The sequence below is a fragment of the Misgurnus anguillicaudatus genome, chromosome 4 (assembly GCF_027580225.2).
Source record: "Misgurnus anguillicaudatus chromosome 4, ASM2758022v2, whole genome shotgun sequence".
NCBI classification, from domain to species: domain Eukaryota; kingdom Metazoa; phylum Chordata; class Actinopteri; order Cypriniformes; family Cobitidae; genus Misgurnus; species Misgurnus anguillicaudatus.
In genome coordinates, this window is record NC_073340.2 from 949,029 (window position 1) to 968,792 (window position 19,764).

Below are 19,764 nucleotides of genomic sequence, written 5' to 3' on the forward strand. Positions count from 1 at the left end.
GTATAGGAACACACCTGTTGACAACCTCTTCATGTCTCCAGCCCAGCTCCTCATGAGTCGCAGACCGTGATCCATACTGCCAACCACAAACCAGCAGCTCCTACCCGAGATTGTCAGTTTCACAGAGGCATGCTACAATGCAGTAAACAGCAGCATCAGAAAAAGTATTATCGCTCAGCTTGTCAACGTCACAACTACACACTGGACAGCTCATTCGCATACAATAGCATGGCCTTTAGAAAAAAGCTGTTGTTGTTCACCATGCCAATACACAAAAATCCCATCATGTTTGCAGTTCAGAGGGTCAAGTGTAGTGCAGAAACTTTTGCCATGTTCTTGGCACAAATGAAGAGCCCACAAAAGATCTACACACATCTGCGGCTGTAGGGTGGAAGAACAGAACACCAATACCTCACCAATGCTTCAGGTACATGCTGAAGTACCATTACAGCATTCAAAGGCAATGACACCCAGCCCATAAAATACCAGACCAGGTCATGCAGTGCGACCAAGAGTAATTCTTGATTTGTAAATTATCTTGGGCCGGTTGCTAAGCTAATCTGAACTTAAAATACGCATTTTGTCCTATGTAGAATTTACCTGTTGCACCATCTAGGCACACCATACGTCAGAGACTAAATCTTACGTCTAGTCAAAGGTAGGCTTAAGTATAAAGTCTTGACTTGTTTCAATGGCAAAATAAAAATATTTAAATTGAGTAGACGTTGGTGCATATAATGCACAGGCGAGCAGTGGGCTTTCATGCATGCAGAGTGATAAGTAATTCACCAATAAATTCTTATATATCATATAATACTTAATATTTACAAAGAAAGACAGACTATAAAAAATATTAAAAGCTTCATTTTATTTTGTTTTTATTCAGAATTGTTAGAATTAATTGCCAAATTAATACATTTTGTGCAAACGAGAAAGGCGTTCGTTTAGTTAATGTGCACATTTGATGTGTCTTTACGTTACACATGCATCTAGAAGGAGAGCGTAGCTGAGCTTGGTCGTAGTATTAGATGCTGCAACGGGCGTGACATTTTTTCAAAAAGCCGTATGTAGTTAAGCCTGACATAGTGCTTATACCCAACTTTTTATGTCTAGCTGGTGCAACCGGCCCCTGGGGTGTAAGCTGATTGCTGCCTCTATGAGAGAAATGGAATCCAAAATCTGGTATGGGCTGTCTATGAATGGACATTAGGTTTTAAATATTGTTGCATATATACTGCTAGGATATGTTTGAGAAGTTCTGTGAATGCAGTAACTTCTGTTCATGCAAGATGTTTCAGTGAATTAAGTATTCATACCACTTTAATTCAAAGTGTCTGTAATTTCTTTCAAAAGAATGGCGATCTAATATTCACGTCAGCACTAAATATTTGCGACACCAGTTTATGGCACATACATTAGAAAGTGGTCTTAAGATGTGGTTTAGCACCAGTTGTATGTGACATGAATATTCTGCTGCAAGCTTATGTGTAAAAGCTCAATTTGTACCTACTCCAAGTCTCCTTATTTAAACCTGCACGCCCTGTGGAATTCACTAGAAAAAAAATGAAGAACAAGACAATAATAAGAGAAGTGCTTAAGATACCATAATTCATATCTACACTGTACTCGTTTTTCTTACCCCATCACAAGTATGTTTACTGCTGTAACTGTAGATGTTTTACTGGCTCCTAAAGGATTATCTTATAGTTGTCTTTGCTTTATATATATATATATATATATATATATATATATGCTTTTATTGCTATAAAAAGAAAGCAGACATATAGCCAGTGTCACTGTTTGATTTGTATGAATGAGCTGTGTTCTGACCTCGAGCAAACTGTACATCAAGTCAAAGTAAGATCTGACCATTTAATTAGTTATAACTATTTTATTTATCATTGCATTGAAGAGACCAACATGCTATTCCCCTTTTGAGCACGCACTTCTGATTCTGGTGGCTGTGAAAATATGAACCAAGTAATACTTTTACTCTTTAGCCAATAGAAAACATCTAGACACACCTAGAAAAGGATCTGAAAGAAGTAACAATAAATATACAACAGTTATTTATTCAGAATGGCCTTTAAACGGTCTACTTTAAAATGTTAATGTAATTTTGATAGGAGGAAGCTGAACAAACCGCACATACATTGCAATACTTGGAGTAAACTTGTATTTTTTTTAAATATAACGCATTTAAGAAAAAGCACAACATGTTCTTATAAAAGATATAAAACAAAATATAGCTGCAAGCAGCAATGGCGGGCCCTCGCACGTTTATTTACCGCTACACGGTGCCTCCGAGAAAACGATGCACGGTGGGCAAGTGTATCAAGTGGGTAAATATCAGTGGACTATTTTATGTTGTTACTGACCCATTTGGGGACTGTATGTAAAAAAACCCACATTTTAGACAAACGGGGGCGCTAGTGAGCCACTTAAGAGACACGCCTATGTCTGACCTTTTTGTCCACACTTAACAGCTGACAACTCTCATGTGTGTGCCAACTTTTAGGTTAATCTAAGCATGCCAAGAGCCCTAAATATGCCTGAAATAAAAGTAAAGTTTGGGGCGTTGCCATGGGAACAGTGTTCGAGATATCAAAAATCCCTTCTCTATTTAGCATCTACAATGTCTCAGCATCATGTTGACCACTTTTGGTGTCAATCGCATGAAAATCCTAGAAAGAGTATTTAGAAGTACACCGCATGCAACTATCAAAAAATCCCCCTTTTGTGACTGCCACACTTCCTGGTGCCTGTTGGTGGCGCTCTACCCGAGACTCACAATAGGCACATCGATGCGATCGGAATCCTTGGCCGAACATACACACTGCATTTTTATCCCAATAAGACATTTTTTGCTTTAGATATTAGACACTTCCTGTTTCTCTGAATTCGCCATGAATTTGTCGCCTTGCCATGGCAACACCGTTCGAGATATCAAAAATCCTTTCGCAATTTAGCAAGTCCAATGTCTCAGCATCATGTTCACCACGTTTGGTGTCAATCGTATGAATTCCCTAGGAGAAGTATTTAAAAGTTCATGACTGACACACTTCCTGGCGCCTATTGGTGGCGCTATACCTGAGACTCGCAATAGGCACATCGATGCGATCGGAATCTTCAGACGAACAAATGCCCCGCTTGGCATCACAATAAGAAATTTTTTGCCTTAGATATTAGACACTTCCTGTTTCTCTGATTTCGCCACAACTTTGTCGCCTGGCCATGGCAGGACCGTTTGAGATATCAAAAATCCCCAATTTAGCAAGTACAATGTCTCGATATCATGATCACCACGTTTGGTGTCATTGGCATGAATCCCCTAGGAGGAGTATTTAAAAGTTCACCGCATGCGTTTTTGAAACAATCCAAAATGGCCGACTTCCTGTTGGGCGGAGCTAATAGGTTTGAGTGCGAAAGTTGTTCGGGTCAATGAGATCTATATGCGTACCAACTTTCGTACATGTGCGTACATGTTTGCCCGATCTGTGCACCAATGTTTTATTTTGCATTACAGGGGGCGCTACAGAGCTCCTTTGCCACGCCAGTGTTCCAGCCTTTGCCCGTTCGCAATGACGACGACTTTGACGTCTGTGCCAAATTTCAAGAGTTTTCGAGTATGTTTAGGCACCCAAAATGCCCAAAAGTGTTAAAAAAATAAAAATAATAATTAAAAAAATAAATAAAATATAGCTGCAAGCAGCGATGGCGGGCCCTCGCACGTTTTTTTACCGCTACACGGTGCCTCCGAGAAAACGATGCATGGTGGGCAAGTGCATCAAGTGGGTAAATATCGGTGGACTATTTATGTTGTTACTGACCCAATTGGGGACTGTAGGTAAAAGAAACCCCACATTTTGGACAAACGGGGGCGCTAGTGAGCAGCTTAAGAGGCACACCTATGTCTGACCTGTTTGTCAACACTTAACAGTTGACAACGCTGATGTGTGGCCAAATTTGAAGTTAATCTAAGCATGCCAAGAGGCTTAAATATTCCTGAAATAATAGTAAACTTTGATGCATTGCCATGGCAACAGCGTTCAAGATGTCAAAAATCCCTTCGCAATTTATCATCTACCATGTCTCAGCACCATGTTGACCACGTTTGGTGTCAATCGCATGAATATCCTAGAAGGAGTATTGAAAAGTTCACTGCATGCAACTGAAGGGCTTAAACATGCCTTTAAAATGAAAGTAAAGTTTGACGCGTTGCCATGGGAACAACTTTCGAGATATCAAAAATCCCTTCGCAATTTATCATCTACTATGTCTTGGCATCATGTTGACCACTTTTGGTGTCAATCGCATAAACATTCTAGGAGGAGTATTTAAAAGAACATCACATGGAACTGTCAAAAAATCAACCTTTGAGACTGCAACACTTCCTGGCGCCTGGTGGTTGCGCTGTACCCGAGACTCACAATAGGCACATCGATGAGATCGGAATCTTCAGACGAACAAACACCTCGCGTGTCATCACTATAAGACATTTTTTGCCTTAGATATTAGACACTTCCTGTTTCTCTGATTTCGCCATGACTTTGCCGCTTCGCCATGGCAACACCGTTCGAGATATCAAAAATCCCTTCGCAATTTAGCAAGTCCACTGTCTTGACATCATGATCACCACGTTTGGTGTCATTTGCATGAATCCCCTAGGAGGAGTATTCAAAAGTTCACTGCATGCATTTTTTAAACAATCCAAAATGGCGGACTTCCTGTTGGGCGGAGCCAAAATGTTAGAGGGCGAAAGTTGTTTTTTCATTACAGGGGGCGCTACAGAGCCCCTGTGCCACGCCTGTGTTCCAGCCTTTGTCTGTTCGCAATGACGGACGACTCTAATGTCTGTGCCAAATTTCAAGAGTTTTCGAGTATATTAAGGCATCCAAAATGCCCAAAAGTGTTAAAAAAATATATATATATATATATAGCTGCAAGCAGCGATGGCGGGCCCTCGCACGTTTTTTTACCGCTACATGGTGCGTCCGAGAAAACGATTCACGGTGGGCAAGGGCATCAAGTGGGTAAATATCAATGTGCTATTTAATGTTGTTACTGACCCATTTGGGGATTGTAGGTAAAAGAAACCCCACATTTTAGACAAACGGAGGCACTAGTGAGCCACTTAAGAGAAACGCCTATGTCTGACCTTTTTGGTCAAGACTTAACAGCTGACAACTCTCATGTGTGTGCCAACTTTTAGGTTAATATAAGCACGCCAAGAGCCTTAAATATGCCTGAAATAAAAGTAAAATTTGGGGCGTTGCCATGGGAACAGCGTTCGAGATATCAAAAATCCCCTCGCAATTTATCATCTACAATGTCTCGACATCATGTTGACCACTTCTGGAGTCAATCACTTGAATATTCTAGAAGGAGTATTTAAAAGAACATCGCATGCACCTGTAAGGCCTAAATATGCCTTTAAAGTGAAAGTAAAGCTTGACACGTTGCCATGGGAACAAAGTTCGAGATATCAAAAATCCCTTCGCAATTTATCATCTACAATGTCTCGGCATAATGTTGACCACTTTTGGTGTCATTCGCATGAATAATCTTGAAGGAGTATTTAAAAGAACATTACATGGAACTGTCAAAAAAATCCACCTTTGTGACTAATACATAAATCTTATATAGCGCTTTTCAAAGGACGCAAAGACGCTTTACAAAATGAAAAAGACAAACAAAAAATGAGAGTACTAATTAAGGTTGTGTGCCATATGAAACAGGTGGGCTTTTAACAGTTTTTTGTAGGTGGTCGGTGAGTCCGAGTTTCTGATGTGGATAGGGAGTGAGTTCCAAAGGGTAGGGGCAGCAATGGCGAAGGCTCTGTCCCCCAAAGTTCTGTGTTTTGATTTGATGATGGGTCTGAGAAGGTTTAAATCGGCAGAGCGGAGACTTCGGATAGGTCGGTGATGCTGTAAGAGGTCTTTGAGGTATGGAGGGGCTAAGTTATTGAGGGCTTTGTAGGTGATGAGTAGATCTTTGTAATGAATGCGCTGTTGTACAGGGAGCCAATGAAGCTGTTGGAGGACAGGGGTGATGTGGTCTCTGGAGCGGGTGTGGGTGAGGAGACGGGCAGCAGAGTTTTGAACATATTGCAGCTTGTGTAAATCGGTGGAAGGGAGACCATATAGGAGGCTATTGCAGTAGTCGAGTCTTGATGTAATAAATGCATGGATGAGGGTTTCAGCAGCAGATGTGGAGAGAGTGGGCCGTAGACAAGCAATGTTTCGCAGGTGGAAAAAGGCAGTTTTGGTGATGTGACGGATATGAGGCTTAAATGTGAGTGTGGGGTCAAAAATGAAGCCAAGATTTCGGGTCTGGAGAGAGGTGGCAACTGTATGGCCATCGACAGATATAGTGAAATCTTGGGAGGAGGGAAGGAGTGATTTGGGACCAATGATTATGATTTCTGATTTATTGCAGTTGAGTTTAAGGAAGTTGACTCACACACTTCCTGGCGCCTGGTGGTGGCGCTATACCCGGGAGTCACAATAGGCACATCGATGCGATCGAAATCTTCAGACGAACAAACACCCTGCGTGTCATCACAATAAGACATTTTTTGCCTTACATATTAGACACTTCCTGTTTCTCTGATTTCGCCACAAGTTTGTGGCCTCGCCATGGCAGAACCGTTTGAGATATAAAAAATCCCATCGCAATTTAGCAAGTACAATGTCTTGACATAACGATCACCACGTTTGGTGTCATTTGTATAAATCCCCTAGGAGGAGTATTTAAAAGTTCACCTCATGCATTTTTTAAACAATACGAAATGGCCGACTTCCTGTTGGGCGGAGCTAATAGGTTAGAGTGTGAAAGTTGTTCAGGTCAATGAGATCTATATGTGTACCAATTCTCGTACATGTGCATACATTTTTGCCCGATCTGTGCATCAATGTTTGTTTTTGCATTACAGGGGGCTCTACAGAGCCCCAGTGCCACAGCGTGTTTCAGCCTATGGTTTTCTGCGATGACGGACGACTCTGACGTCTGTGCCAAATTTCAAGAGTTTTCGAGTATGTTAAGGCACCCAAAATGTCCAAAAGTGTTGAAAAAAAATAAAATAAAATAAAATAATAATAAAAATAATAATAAAAATATAGCTGCAAGCACAGCGATGGCGGGCCCTCGCACGTTTTTTTACCGCTACACGGTGCGTCCGAGAAAACGATGCACGGCGGGCAAGGCCATCAAGTGGGTAAATATCAGTGGGCTATTTAATGTTGTTACTGACCCATTTGGGGACTGTAGGTAAAAGAAACCCCACATTTTAGACAAACGGGGGCGCTAGTGAGCCACTTAAGAGACACGCCTTTGTCTGACCTGTTTGTGCACACTTAACAGCCGACAACTCTCATGTGTGTGCCAACTTTTAGGTTAATATAAGCACGCCAAGAGCCTTAAATATGCATGAAATAAAAGTAACATTTGCGGAGTTGCCATGGGAACAGCGTTCGAGATATCAAACATCCCTTCGCAATTTATCATCTACAATGTCTCGGCATCATGTTGACAACTTCTGGAGTCAATCGCATGAATATGCTAGAAGGAGTATTTAAAATAGCATCGCATGCAACTGTCAAAAAAATCCACCTTTGTGACTGTCACACTTCCTGGCGCCTGGTGGTGGCGCTATACCCGGGAGTCACAATAGGCACATCGATGCGATCGGAATCTTCAGACGAACAAACACCCCGCGTGTCATCACAATAAGACATTTTTTGCCTTAGATATTAGACACTTCCTGTTTCTCTGATTTCGCCATGACTTTGTCGCTTCGCCATGGCAGAACCGTTCGAGATATCAAAAATCCCTTCGCAATTTAGCAAGAAAAATGTCTCGGCATCATGATCACCACGTTTGGTGTCAATCCAATGTATTCCCTCGGAGGAGTATTCAAAAGTTCACCCCATGCATTTTTTAAACAATCCAAAATGGCCGACTTCCTGTTGGGCGGAGCTAAAAGGTTAGATTGTGAAAGTTGTACAGGTCGATGAGATCTATATGTGTACCAACTCTCGTATATGTGCGTACATGTCTGCCCAATCTGTGCACCAATATTTGTTTTTGCATTACAGGGGGCGCTACAGACCTCCCTTGCCACGCCCGTATTCCAGCCTTTGCATGAGCCTAGTGGCACGCGACTCTGACGTGTGTGCCAAATTTCAAGACTTTCGAGTATGTTAAGGCTCCCAAATTAGCACAAGTGTTGAAAAAAAAAATATATATATATATAGCTGCAAGCAGCGATGGCGGGCCCTCGCACGTTTTTTACCGCTACAAGGTGCCTCTGTGAAAACGATGCACGGTGGGCAAGTGCATCAAGTGGGTAAATATCAGTGGGCTATATTATGTTGTTACTGACCCATTTGGGGACTGTAGGTAAAAGAAACCCCACATTTTAGACATTTCTGACCTTTTTGTCAACACTTAACAGCCGACAACTCTGATGTGTGTGCCAAATTTGAATTTAATCTAAGCACGCCAAGAGCCTTAAATATGCCTGAAATAAAAGTAAAGTTTGACGTGTTGCCATGGGAACAGCGTTCAAGATGTCAAAAATTCCTTCGCAATTTAGCATCTACAATGTCTCAGCATCATGTTGACCACTTTTGGTGTCAATCGCATGAATATCCTAGAAGGAGTATTTAAAAGTTCACTGCATGAAACTGTAAGGCTTAAATATGCCTTTAAAATGAAAGTAAAGTTTGACACGTTGCCATGGGAACAGCGTTCGAGATATCAAAAATCCCTTCGCAATTTATCATCTACTATGCCTCGGCATCATGTTGACCACTTTTGTTGTCAATTGCATGATTTTTCTAGAAGGAGTATTTAAAAGAACATTGCATGGAACTGTCAAAAAAATCCAGCTTTGTAAATGACACACTTCCTGCCGCCTGGTGGTGGCGCTATACCCGGGAGTCACAATAGGCGCATCGATGCGATCGGAATCTTCAGACCAACAAACACCCCGCATGGCATCACAATAAGATATTTTTTGCCATAGATATTAGACACTTCCTGTATCTTGTTTTTGAATTACAGGGGGCGCTACAGGGCTCCCTTGCCACGCCCGTGGTCCGGCCTTTGCCCGGACCTGATGGCCGACGACTCTGACGTCTGTGCAAAATTTCAAGAGTTTTTGAGTATGTTAAGGCCCCCAAATTGCCCCGAAACGTAAAAAAAAAAAATAATAATAAAAATAATAATCCGAGCAAAATCAATAGGGCTTCGCACCTTTCGGTGCAGGCCATTCTGGCCTGCTCCTCGGTGCTCGGGCCCTAAAAATAATAATCCGAGCAAAAACAATAGGGCTTCGCACCTTTCGGTGCAGGCCATTCTGGCCTGCTCCTCGGTGCTCGGGCCCTAACAAGCAGCGATGGCGGGCCCTCGCACGTTTGTTTACTGCTACACGGTGCCTCCGAGAAAACGATGCACTGTGGGCAAGTGCATCAAGTGGGTAAATGTCATGCTGCTACTGACCCATTTAGGTACTGTAGGTAAAAGAAACCCCACATTTTAGACAAACGGGGGCGCTAGTGAGCCACTAAATAGACACGCCTTTATCTGACGTTTTTGTCAACACTTAACAGCCGACAAATCTGATGTGTGTGCCAAATTTAAAGTCAATCTAAGCACACCAAGAGCCTTAAATATTCCTGACAAAAAAGTAAAGTTTGACACGTTGCCATGGGAACAGCGTTAGAGATGTCAAAAATTGAATATCCTAGAAGGAGTATTGAAAAGTTCACTGCATGCAACTGAAGGGCTTAAATATGCCTTTGAAATGAAAGTAAAGTTTGACGCATTGCCATGGGAACAATGTTCGAGATATCAAAAATCCCTTCGCAATTTAGCATCTACTATGCCGTGGCATCATGTTGACCACTTTTGGTGTCAATCGCATAAACATTCTAGGAGGAGTATTTAAAAGAACATCACATGGAACTGTCAAAAAAATCAACCTTTGTGACTGCAACACTTCCTGGCGCCTGGTGGTGGCGCTATACCCGAGACTTACAATAGGCACATCGATGCGATCGGAATCCTTGGCCGAGCATACACAATGCGTTTCATCCCAATAAGACATTTTTTGCTTTAGATATTAGACACTTCCTGTTTCTCTGAATTCGCCATAAATTTGTCGCCTCGCCATGGCAACACCATTCAAGATATCAAAAATCCCTTCGCAATTTAGCAAGTACAATGTCTCGACATCATGATTACAACGTTTGGTGTTATTTGCATGAATCCCCTAGGAGGAGTATTTAAAAGTTCACCGCATGCATTTTTTAAACAATCTAAAATGGCCGACTTTCTGTTGGGCGGAGCTTAAATGTTAGAGGGCGAAAGTTGTTCGGGTTGATGAGATCTATATGCGTACCAACTTTCATACATGTGCGTACATGTTTGTCTGATCTGTGCACCAATGGGTTTTTTTTGCATTACAGGGGGCGCTACAGAGCCCCCGTGCCACGCCCGTGTTCCAGCCTTTGCCAGTTCGCAATGACGGACGACCCTGATGTCTGTGCCAAATTTCAAGAGTTTTCGAGTATGTTAAGGCACCCAAAATGGCCAAAAGTGTTAAAAAAATAAAAATAAAAAATATAGCTGCAAGCAGCAATGGCGGGCCCTCGCACGTTTTTTTTACCGCTACACGGTGCGTCAGAGAAAACGATGCACGGCGGGCAAGGGCATCAAGTGGGTAAAATCAGTGGGCTATTTAATGTTGTTTCTGAGGCATTTGGGGACTGTAGGTAAAAGAAACCCCACATTTTAGACAAACGGGGGCGCTGGTGAGCCACTTAAGAGACACGCCTATGTCTGACCTTTTTGTGCACACTTAACAGTCGACAACTCTGATGTGTGTGCCAAGTTTTAGGTTAATCTAAGCACGCCAAGAGCCTTAAACATGCCTAAAATTAAAGTAAAATTTGACGAGTTGCCATGGGAACAGCGTTGGAGATATCAAAAATCCCTTCGCAATTTATCATCTACTATGCCTCCGCATCTTGTTGACCACTTTTGGTGTCAATCGCATGAAAATCCTAGAAGGAGTATTTAAAAGAACATTGGATGGAACTGTCAAAAAAATCCACCTTTGTGACTGACACACTTCCTGGCACCTGGTGGTGGCGCTATACCCGAGACTCACAATAGGCACATCGATGCGTTCGGAATCTTCAGACGAACAAACGTCCTGCATATCATTACAATAAGACATTTTTTGCCTTAGATATAAGACACTTCAAGTTTCTCTGATTTCGCCATGACTTTGTCGCTTCACCATGGCAGAACCGTTCGAGATATCAAAAATCCCTTCGCAATTTAGCAAGTACAATGTCTCGACATCATGTTCATCGCGTTTGGTGTCAATCGCATAAATCCCCTAGGAGGAATATTTAAAAGTTCATCACATGCGTTTTTGAAACAATCAAAAATGGCCGACTTCCTGTTGGGCGGAGCTAATAGGTTTAAGGGCGAAAGTTGTTCAGGGCGATGAGTTCTATATGTGTACCAACTCTCGTACATGTGCGTACATTTTTGCCCGATCTGTGCCCCAATGTTTGTTTTTGAATTACAGGGGGCGCTACAGAGCTCCCTTGCCACGCCCGTGGTCCGGCCTTTGCCCGGACCTGATGGCCGACGACTCTGATGTCTGTGCAAAATTTCAAGATTTTTTGAGTATGTTAAGGCCCCCAAATTGCCCCGAAACGTAAAAAAAAAAAATAATAATAAAATATAGCTGCAAGCAGCAATGGCGGGCCCTCGCACGTTTTTTTACCGCTACACGGTGCGTCCGAGAAAACGATGCACGGTGGGCAAGGGCATCAAGTGGGTAAATATCAGTGGGCTATTTAATGTTGCTACTGAGCCATTTGGGGACTGTAGGTAAAAGAAACCCCATATTTTAGACAAACGGGGGCGCTAGTGAGCCACTTAAGAGACACGCCTATGTCTGACCTGTTTGTGCACACTTAACAGCCGACAACTCTGATGTGTGTGCCGACTTTTAGGTTAATCTAAGCACGCCAAGAGCCCTAAATATGCCTGAAATAAAAGTCAAGTTTGGGGCGTTGCCATGGGAACAGCGTTCGAGATATCAAAAATCCCTTCGCAATTTAGCGTCTACAATGTCTCAGCATCATGTTGACAACTTCTGGTGTGAATCGCATTATTTCCCTAGAAGGAGTATTTAAAAGAACATTGCATGCAACTGTAAGGCTTAAATAAGCCTTTAAAATGAAAGTAAAAAGTTTGACGCGTTGCCATGGGAACAGCGTTTGAGATATCAAAAATCCCTTCGCAATTTATCATCTACAATGTCTTAGCATCATGTTGACCACTTTTGGTGTCAATCGCATGAATATCCTAGAAGGAGTATTTAAAAGAACATCGGATGGAACAGTAAAAAAAATCCACCTTTGTGACTGACACACTTCCTGGCGCCTGGTGGTGGCGCTATACCCGAGACTCACAATAAGCACATCGATGCGATCGGAATCTTCAGGCGAACAAACACCCCGCTTGGCATCACAATAAGAACTTTTTTGCCTTAGATATTAGACACTTCCTGTTTCTCTGATTTTGCCACAACTTTGTTGACTCGCCACGGCGGCACCGTTCGAGATATCAAAAATCCCTTCGCAATTTAGCAAGTACAATGTCTCGACATCATTATCACCACGTTTGGTGTCAATCCCATGAATCCTCTAGGAGGAGAATTTAAAAGTTCACCACATGCATTTTTGAAACAATCCAAAATAGCCGACTTCCTGTTGGGCGGAGCTTAAATGTTAGAGTGCGAAAGTTGTTCGGGTCGATGAGATCTATATGCGTACCAACTCTTGTACATGTGCGTACATTTTTGCCCGATCTGTGCCCCAATGTTTGTTTTTGCATTACAGGGGGCGCTACAGAGCTCCCTTGCCACGCCCGTGGTCCAGCCTTTGCCCAAACCTGATGGCCAACGACTCTGACGTCTGTGCAAAATTTCAAGAGTTTTTGAGTATGTTAAGGCCCCCAAATTGCCCCGAAACATAAAAAAAAAATAAAAAAAAAATAATAAAAAATATAGCTGCAAGCAGCGATGGCGGGCCCTCGCACGTTATTTTACCGCTATACGATGCCTCCGAGAAAATGATGCACGGTGAGCAAGTGCATCAAGTGGGTAAATATCAGTGGGCTATTTCATGTTGTTATTGACCCATTTGGGGACTGTAGGTAAAAGAAACCCCACATTTTAGACAAACGGGGGCGCTGGTGAGCCAATTAAGAGACACGCCTATGTCTGACCTTTTTGTGCACACTTAACAGTCGACAACTCTGATGTGTGTGCCAAGTTTTAGGTTAATCTATGCACGCCAAGAGCCTTAAACATGCCTAAAATTAAACAAAATTTGACGCGTTGCCATGGGAACAGCGTTGGAGATATCAAAAATCCCTTCGCAATTTATCATCTACTATGCCTCGGCATCATGTTGACCACTTTTGGTGTCAATCGCATGAAAATCCTAGAAGGAGTATTTAAAAGAACATTGGATGGAACTGTCAAAAAAATCCACCTTTGTGACTGACACACTTCCTGGCACCTGGTGGTGGCGCTATACCCGAGACTCACAATAGGCACATCGATGCGTTCGGAATCTTCAGACGAACAAACGTCCTGCGTATCATTACAATAAGACATTTTTTTGCCTTAGATATTAGACACTTCCTGTTTCTCTGATTTCGCCATGACTTTGTCGCTTCGCCATGGCAGAACCGTTCGAGACATCAAAAATCCCTTCGCAATTTAGCAAGTACAATGTCTCGAGATCATGTTCACCGCGTTTGGTGTCAATCGCATAAATCCCCTAGGAGGAGTATTTAAAAGTTCATCACATGCGTTTTTGAAACAATCAAAAATGGCCGACTTACTGTTGGGCGGAGCTAATAGGTTTAAGGGCGAAAGTTGTTCGGGTCGATGAGTTCTATATGTGTACCAACTCTCGTACATGTGCGTACATTTTTGCCCGATCTGTGCCCCAATGTTTGTTTTTGAATTACAGGGGGCGCTACAGAGCTCCCTTGCCACGCCCGTGGTCCGGCCTTTGCCCGGACCTGATGGCCGACGACTCTGATGTCTGTGCAAAATTTCAAGAGTTTTTGAGTATGTTAAGGCCCCCAAATTGCCCCGAAACGTAAAAAAATAAAAAATAAAAAAAAAATAATAATAATAATAAAAATAATAATCCGAGCAAAAACAATAGGGCTTCGCACCTTTCGGTGCTCGGGCCCTAAAAATATAGCTGCAAGCAGCGATGGCGGGCCCTCACACTTTTTTTTACAGCTACACAGTGCCTCTGAGAAAACGATGAACGGTGGGCAAGTGCATCAAGTGGGTTAATATCAGTCGACTATTTAATGTTGCTACTGATCCATTTAGGTAAAAGAAACCCCACATTTTAGACAAACGGGGGCGCTAGTGAGCCACTAAATAGACACGCCTTTATCTGACGTTTTTGTCAACACTTAACAGCCGACAACTCTGATGTGTGTGCCAAATTTAAATTTAATCTAAGCCCGCCAAGAGCCTTAAATATGCCTGAAATAAAAGTAAAGTTTGACGTGTTGCCATGGGAACAGCGTTCGAGATGTCAAAAATTCCTTCGCAATTTAGCATCTACAATGTCTCAGGATCATGTTGACCACTTCTCGTGTCAATCGCATGAAAATCCTAGAAGGAGTAATTAAAAGTTAACTGTATGCAACTGAAAGGCTTAAATATGCCTTTAAAATGAAAGTAAAGTTTGACGCATTGCCATGGGAATAGCGTTTAAGATATCAAAAATCCCTTCGCAATTTATCATCTACAATGTCTCGGCATCATGGTGACCACTTTTGGTGTCAATCGCATGAAAATCCTAGAAGGAGTATTTAAAAGAACATTGCATGGAACTTTCAAAAAAATCCAGCTTTGTGACTGACACACTTCCTGGCGCCTGCTGGTGGCGCTATACCCGGGAGTCACAATAGGCACATCGATGCGATCGGAATCTTCGGATGAACAAACACCCCGCGTGTCATTAAAATAAGACATTTTTTGCCTTAGATATTAGACACTTCCTGTTTCTCTGATTTCGCCACAATTTTGTCGGCTCGCCATGGCAGAACCGTTCGAGATATCAAAAATCCCTTCGCAATTTAGCAAGTCCAATGTCTTGACATCATGTTCACCACTTTTGGTGTCAATCGCATGCATCCTCTAGGAGGAGTATTCAAAAGTTCAACACATGCATTTTTTAAACAATCCAAAATAGCTGATTTCCTGTTGGGCGGAGCTTAAATGTTAGAGGGCGAAAGTTGTTCGGGTCGATGAGATCTATATGTGTACCAACTCTCGTACATGTGCTAACATGTTTGCACGATCTGTGCATCAATGGGTTTTTTTGCATTACAGGGGGCGCTACAGAGCACCCGTGCCACGCCCGTGTTCCAGCCTTTGCCCTTTCGCAATGACGGACGACTCTGACGTCTGTGCCAAATTTCAAGAGTTTTCGAGTATGTTAAGGCACCCAAAATGCCCAAAAGTGTTAAAAAAAAAAAATAAAAAATAAAAATAATAATAAATATAGCTGCAAGCAGCAATGGCGGGCCCTCGCACGTTTTTTTACCGCTACACGGTGCGTCCGAGAAAATGAGGCACAGTGGGCAAGGGCATCAAGTGGGTAAAATATCAGTGGGCTATTTAATGTTGTTTCTGAGCCATTTGGGGACTGTAGGTAAAAGAAACCCCACATTTTAGACAAACAGGGGCACTAGTGAGCCACTTAAGAGACACGCCTATGTCTGACCTTTTTGTCAACACTTAACAGCCGAAAACTCTGATGTGTGTGCCAAATTTAAAGTTCAACTAAGCACGCCAAGAGCCTTAAACGTGCCTGAAATTAAAGTAAAGTTTGACGCGTTGCCATGGAAACAGCGTTCGAGATGTCAAAAATTCCTTCGCAATTTATCATCTACAATGTCTCGGCATCATGTTGATCACTTCTGGTGTCAATCGCATGAATCCCATACGAGAAGTATTTAAAGGTTCACAGCATGTAACTGTCAGCCTTAAATATGTGTAAAAATGAAAGTAAAGTTTGATGCATTGCCATGGGAACAGCGTTCGAGATATCAAAAATCCCTTCTCAATTTATCATCTACAATGTCTCTGCATTATGTTGACCACTTTTCGTGTCAATCGCATGAAAATCCTAGAAGGAGTATTTAAAAGTTAACTGTATGCAACTGAAAGGCTTAAATATGCCTTTAAAATGAAAGTAAAGTTTGACGCGTTGCCATGGGAACAGCGTTCGAGATGTCAAAAATTCCTTCGCAATTTATCATCTACAATGTCTCGGCATCATGTTGACCACTTTTGGTGTCAATCGCATGAAAATCCTAGAAGGAGTATTTAAAAGAACATCGGATGGAACTGTCAAAAAAATCTACCTTTGTGACTGACACACTTCCTGGCGCCTGGTGGTGGCGCTATAACCGGGAGTCACAATAGGCATATCGATGCGATCGGAATCTTCAGACGAACAAACACCCCGCATGTCATTACAATAAGACATTTTTTGCCTTAGATATTAGACAATTCCTGTTTCTCTGATTTCGCCATAAGTTTGTCGCCTCGCCATGACAGAACCGTTCGAGATATCAAAAATCCCTTCGCAATTTAGCAAGTCCAATGTCTTGACATCATGATCACCACGTTTGGAGTCAATCCCATGTATCCCCTCGGAGGAGTATTCAAAAGTTCACCGCATGCATTTTTTAAACAATCCAAAATGGCCGACTTCCTGTTGGGCGGAGCTTAAATGTTAGAGGGCGAAAGTTGTTCGGGTCGATGAGATCTATATGTGTACCAACTTTCATACATGTGCGTACATTTTTGCCCGATCTGTGCACTACTGTTTGTTTTTGCATTACAGGGGGCGCTACAGAGCCCCCCTGCCACGCCCGTGTTCCAGCCTTTGGCTTTCGGCGATGACGGACAACTCTGACGTGTGTGCCAAATTTCAAGAGTTTTCGAGTATGTTAAGGCCCCCAAAATGTTCAAAAGTGTTAAAAAAAATAAAAAAAAAATAAAAATAATAATAATAATAATAATAAAAATAATAATCCGAGCAAAACCAATAGGGCTTCGCACCTTTCGGTGCAGGCCATTCTGGCCTGTTCCTCGGTGCTCGGGCCCTAAATATAGCTGCAAGCAGCAATGGCGGGCCCTCGCACGTTTTTTTACCGCTACACGGTGCGTCCGAGAAAACGATGCACGGTGGGCAAGGGCATCAAGTGGATAAAATATCAGTGGGCTATTTAATGTTGTTTCTGAGCCATTTGGGGACTGTAGGTAAAAGAAACCCCACATTTTAGACAAACAGGGGCACTAGTGTGTGTGCCAAATTTAAAGTTCAACTAAGCACGTCAAGAGTATTCTAGTAATCCTAGAAGGAGTATTTAAAAGTTAACTGTATGCAACTGAAAGGCTTAAATATGCCTTTAAAATGAAAGTAAAGTTTGACAGGTTGCCATGGGAACAGCGTTTGAGATATCAAAAATCCCTTCGCAATTTATCATCTACAATGTCTCGGCATCATGGTGACCACTTTTGGTGTCAATCGCATGAAAATCCTAGAAGGAGTATTTAAAAGTTAACTGTATGCAACTGAAAGGCTTAAATATGCCTTTAAAATGAAAGTAAAGTTTGATGCGTTGCCATGGGAACAGCGTTTGAGATATCAAAAATCCCTTCGCAATTTATAATCTACAATGTCTCGGCATCATGGTGACCACTTTTGGTGTCAATCGCATGAAAATCCTAGAAGGAGTATTTAAAAGAACATTGCATGGAACTTAAAAAAAAATCCAGCTTTGTGACTGACACACTTCCTGGCGCCTGCTGGTGGCGCTATACCCGAGACTCACAATAGGCACATCGATGCGATCGGAATCTTCAGACGAACAAACACCCCGCATGGCATCACAATAAGACATTTTTTGCCTTAGATATTAGACACTTCCTGTTTCTCTGATTTCGCCACAACTTTGTCGGCTCGCCATGGCAGAACCGTTCGAGATATCAAAAATCCCTTCGCAATTTAGCAAGTCCAATGTCTCGACATCATGTTCGCCACTTTTGGTGTCAATCGCATGCATCCTCTAGGAGGAGTATTCAAAAGTTCACCGCATGCATTTTTTAAACAATCCAAAATGGCCGACTTCCTGTTGGGCGGAGCTAATAGGTTAGAATGCGAAAGATGTTCGGGTCGATGAGATCTATATGTGTACCAACTCTCGTACATGTGCGTACATTTTTGCCCGATCTGTGCCCCAATGTTTGTTTTTGAATTACAGGGGGCGCTACAGAGCTCCCTTGCCACGCCCGTGGTCCAGCCTTTGGCTTTCGGCGATGACGGACGACTCTGACGTCTGTGCCAAATTTCAAGAGTTTTCGAGTATGTTAAGGCCCCCAAAATGTCCAAAAGTGTTAAAAAAAATAAAAAAAAAAATAATAATAATAATAAAAAATATAGCTGCAAGCAGCGATGGCGGGCCCTCGCACGTTATTTTTCCGCTACACGGTGCGTCCGAGAAAACGATGCACGGTGGGCAAGGGCCTCAAGTGGGTAAATATCAGTGGGCTATTTAATGTTGTTACTGACCCATTTGGGGACTGTAGGTAAAAGAAACCCCACATTTTAGACAAACGGGGGGGGGGGGGCTAGTCAGCCACTAAATAGACACGCCTTCATCTGACCTTTTTGTCAACACTTAACTGCCAACAACTCTGATGTGTGTGCCAAATTTAAAGTTAATCCAAACACGCCAAGAGCCTTAAAAAAGTCTTAAATAAAAGTAAAGTTTGACGCGTTGCCATGGGAACAGCGTTCGAGATGTCAAAAATTCCTTCGCAATTTAGCATCTCCAATGTCTCAGCATCATGTTGACCACTTCTGGTGTCAATCGAATGAATATTCTAGAAGGAGTATTTAAAAGTTCACTGCATGGAACTGAAAGGCTTCAATATGCCTTTAAAATGAAAGTAAAGTTTGACACGTTGCCATGGGAACAGCATTCGAGATATCAAAAATCCCTTCGCAATTTATCATCTACAATGTCTCAGCATCATGTTGACCACTTTTGGTGTCAATCGAATGAATATCCTAGAAGGAGTATTTAAAAGAACATCGGATGGAACTGTCAAAAAAATCCACCTTTGTGACTGACACACTTCCTGGCGCCTGGTGGTGGCGCTATACCCGAGACTCACAATAGGCACATCGATGCGATCGGAATCTTCAGACGAACAAACACCCCGCGTGTCATCACAATAAGACATTTTTTGCCTTAGATATTAGACACTTCCTGTTTCTCTGATTTCGCCATGACTTTGTCGCTTCGCCATGGCAGAACCGTTCGAGATATCAAAAATCCCTTCGCAATTTAGCAAGTACAATGTCTCGACATCATGATCACCACGTTTGGTGTCAATCCCATGAATCCCCTAGAAGGAGTATTCAAAAGTTCACCGCATGCATTTTTTTAACAATCCGAAATAGCGGACTTCCTGTTGGGCGGAGCTTAAATGTTAGAGGGCGAAAGTTGTTCGGGTCGATGAGATCTATATGTGTACCAACTCTCGTACATGTGCGTACATTTTTGCCCGATCTGTGCCCCAATGTTTGTTTTTGAATTACAGGGGGCGCTACA

The 19,764-nt window shown here is 42.4% G+C and overlaps 1 protein-coding gene across 9 annotated transcripts in view; it reads left to right on the forward strand.

The window, feature by feature from the left end:
* prr12a (proline rich 12a) overlaps positions 1 to 19,764 on the forward strand; it is a 246,672-nt gene that overhangs the window by 158,451 nt on the left and 68,457 nt on the right. Inside the window, exon 12 of one of the 9 annotated variants that reach the window (XM_055176536.2) lies at positions 2 to 9,394. The exons of the other annotated variants lie outside the window; for them this stretch is intronic. Within the exon in view, the coding sequence (XP_055032511.2) occupies positions 2 to 6 (5 nt within the window). The 3' untranslated portion in view covers positions 7 to 9,394. Of the gene's footprint in view, position 1; positions 9,395 to 19,764 lie in introns of those variants that run through there. 9 annotated transcript variants of the gene reach the window in all.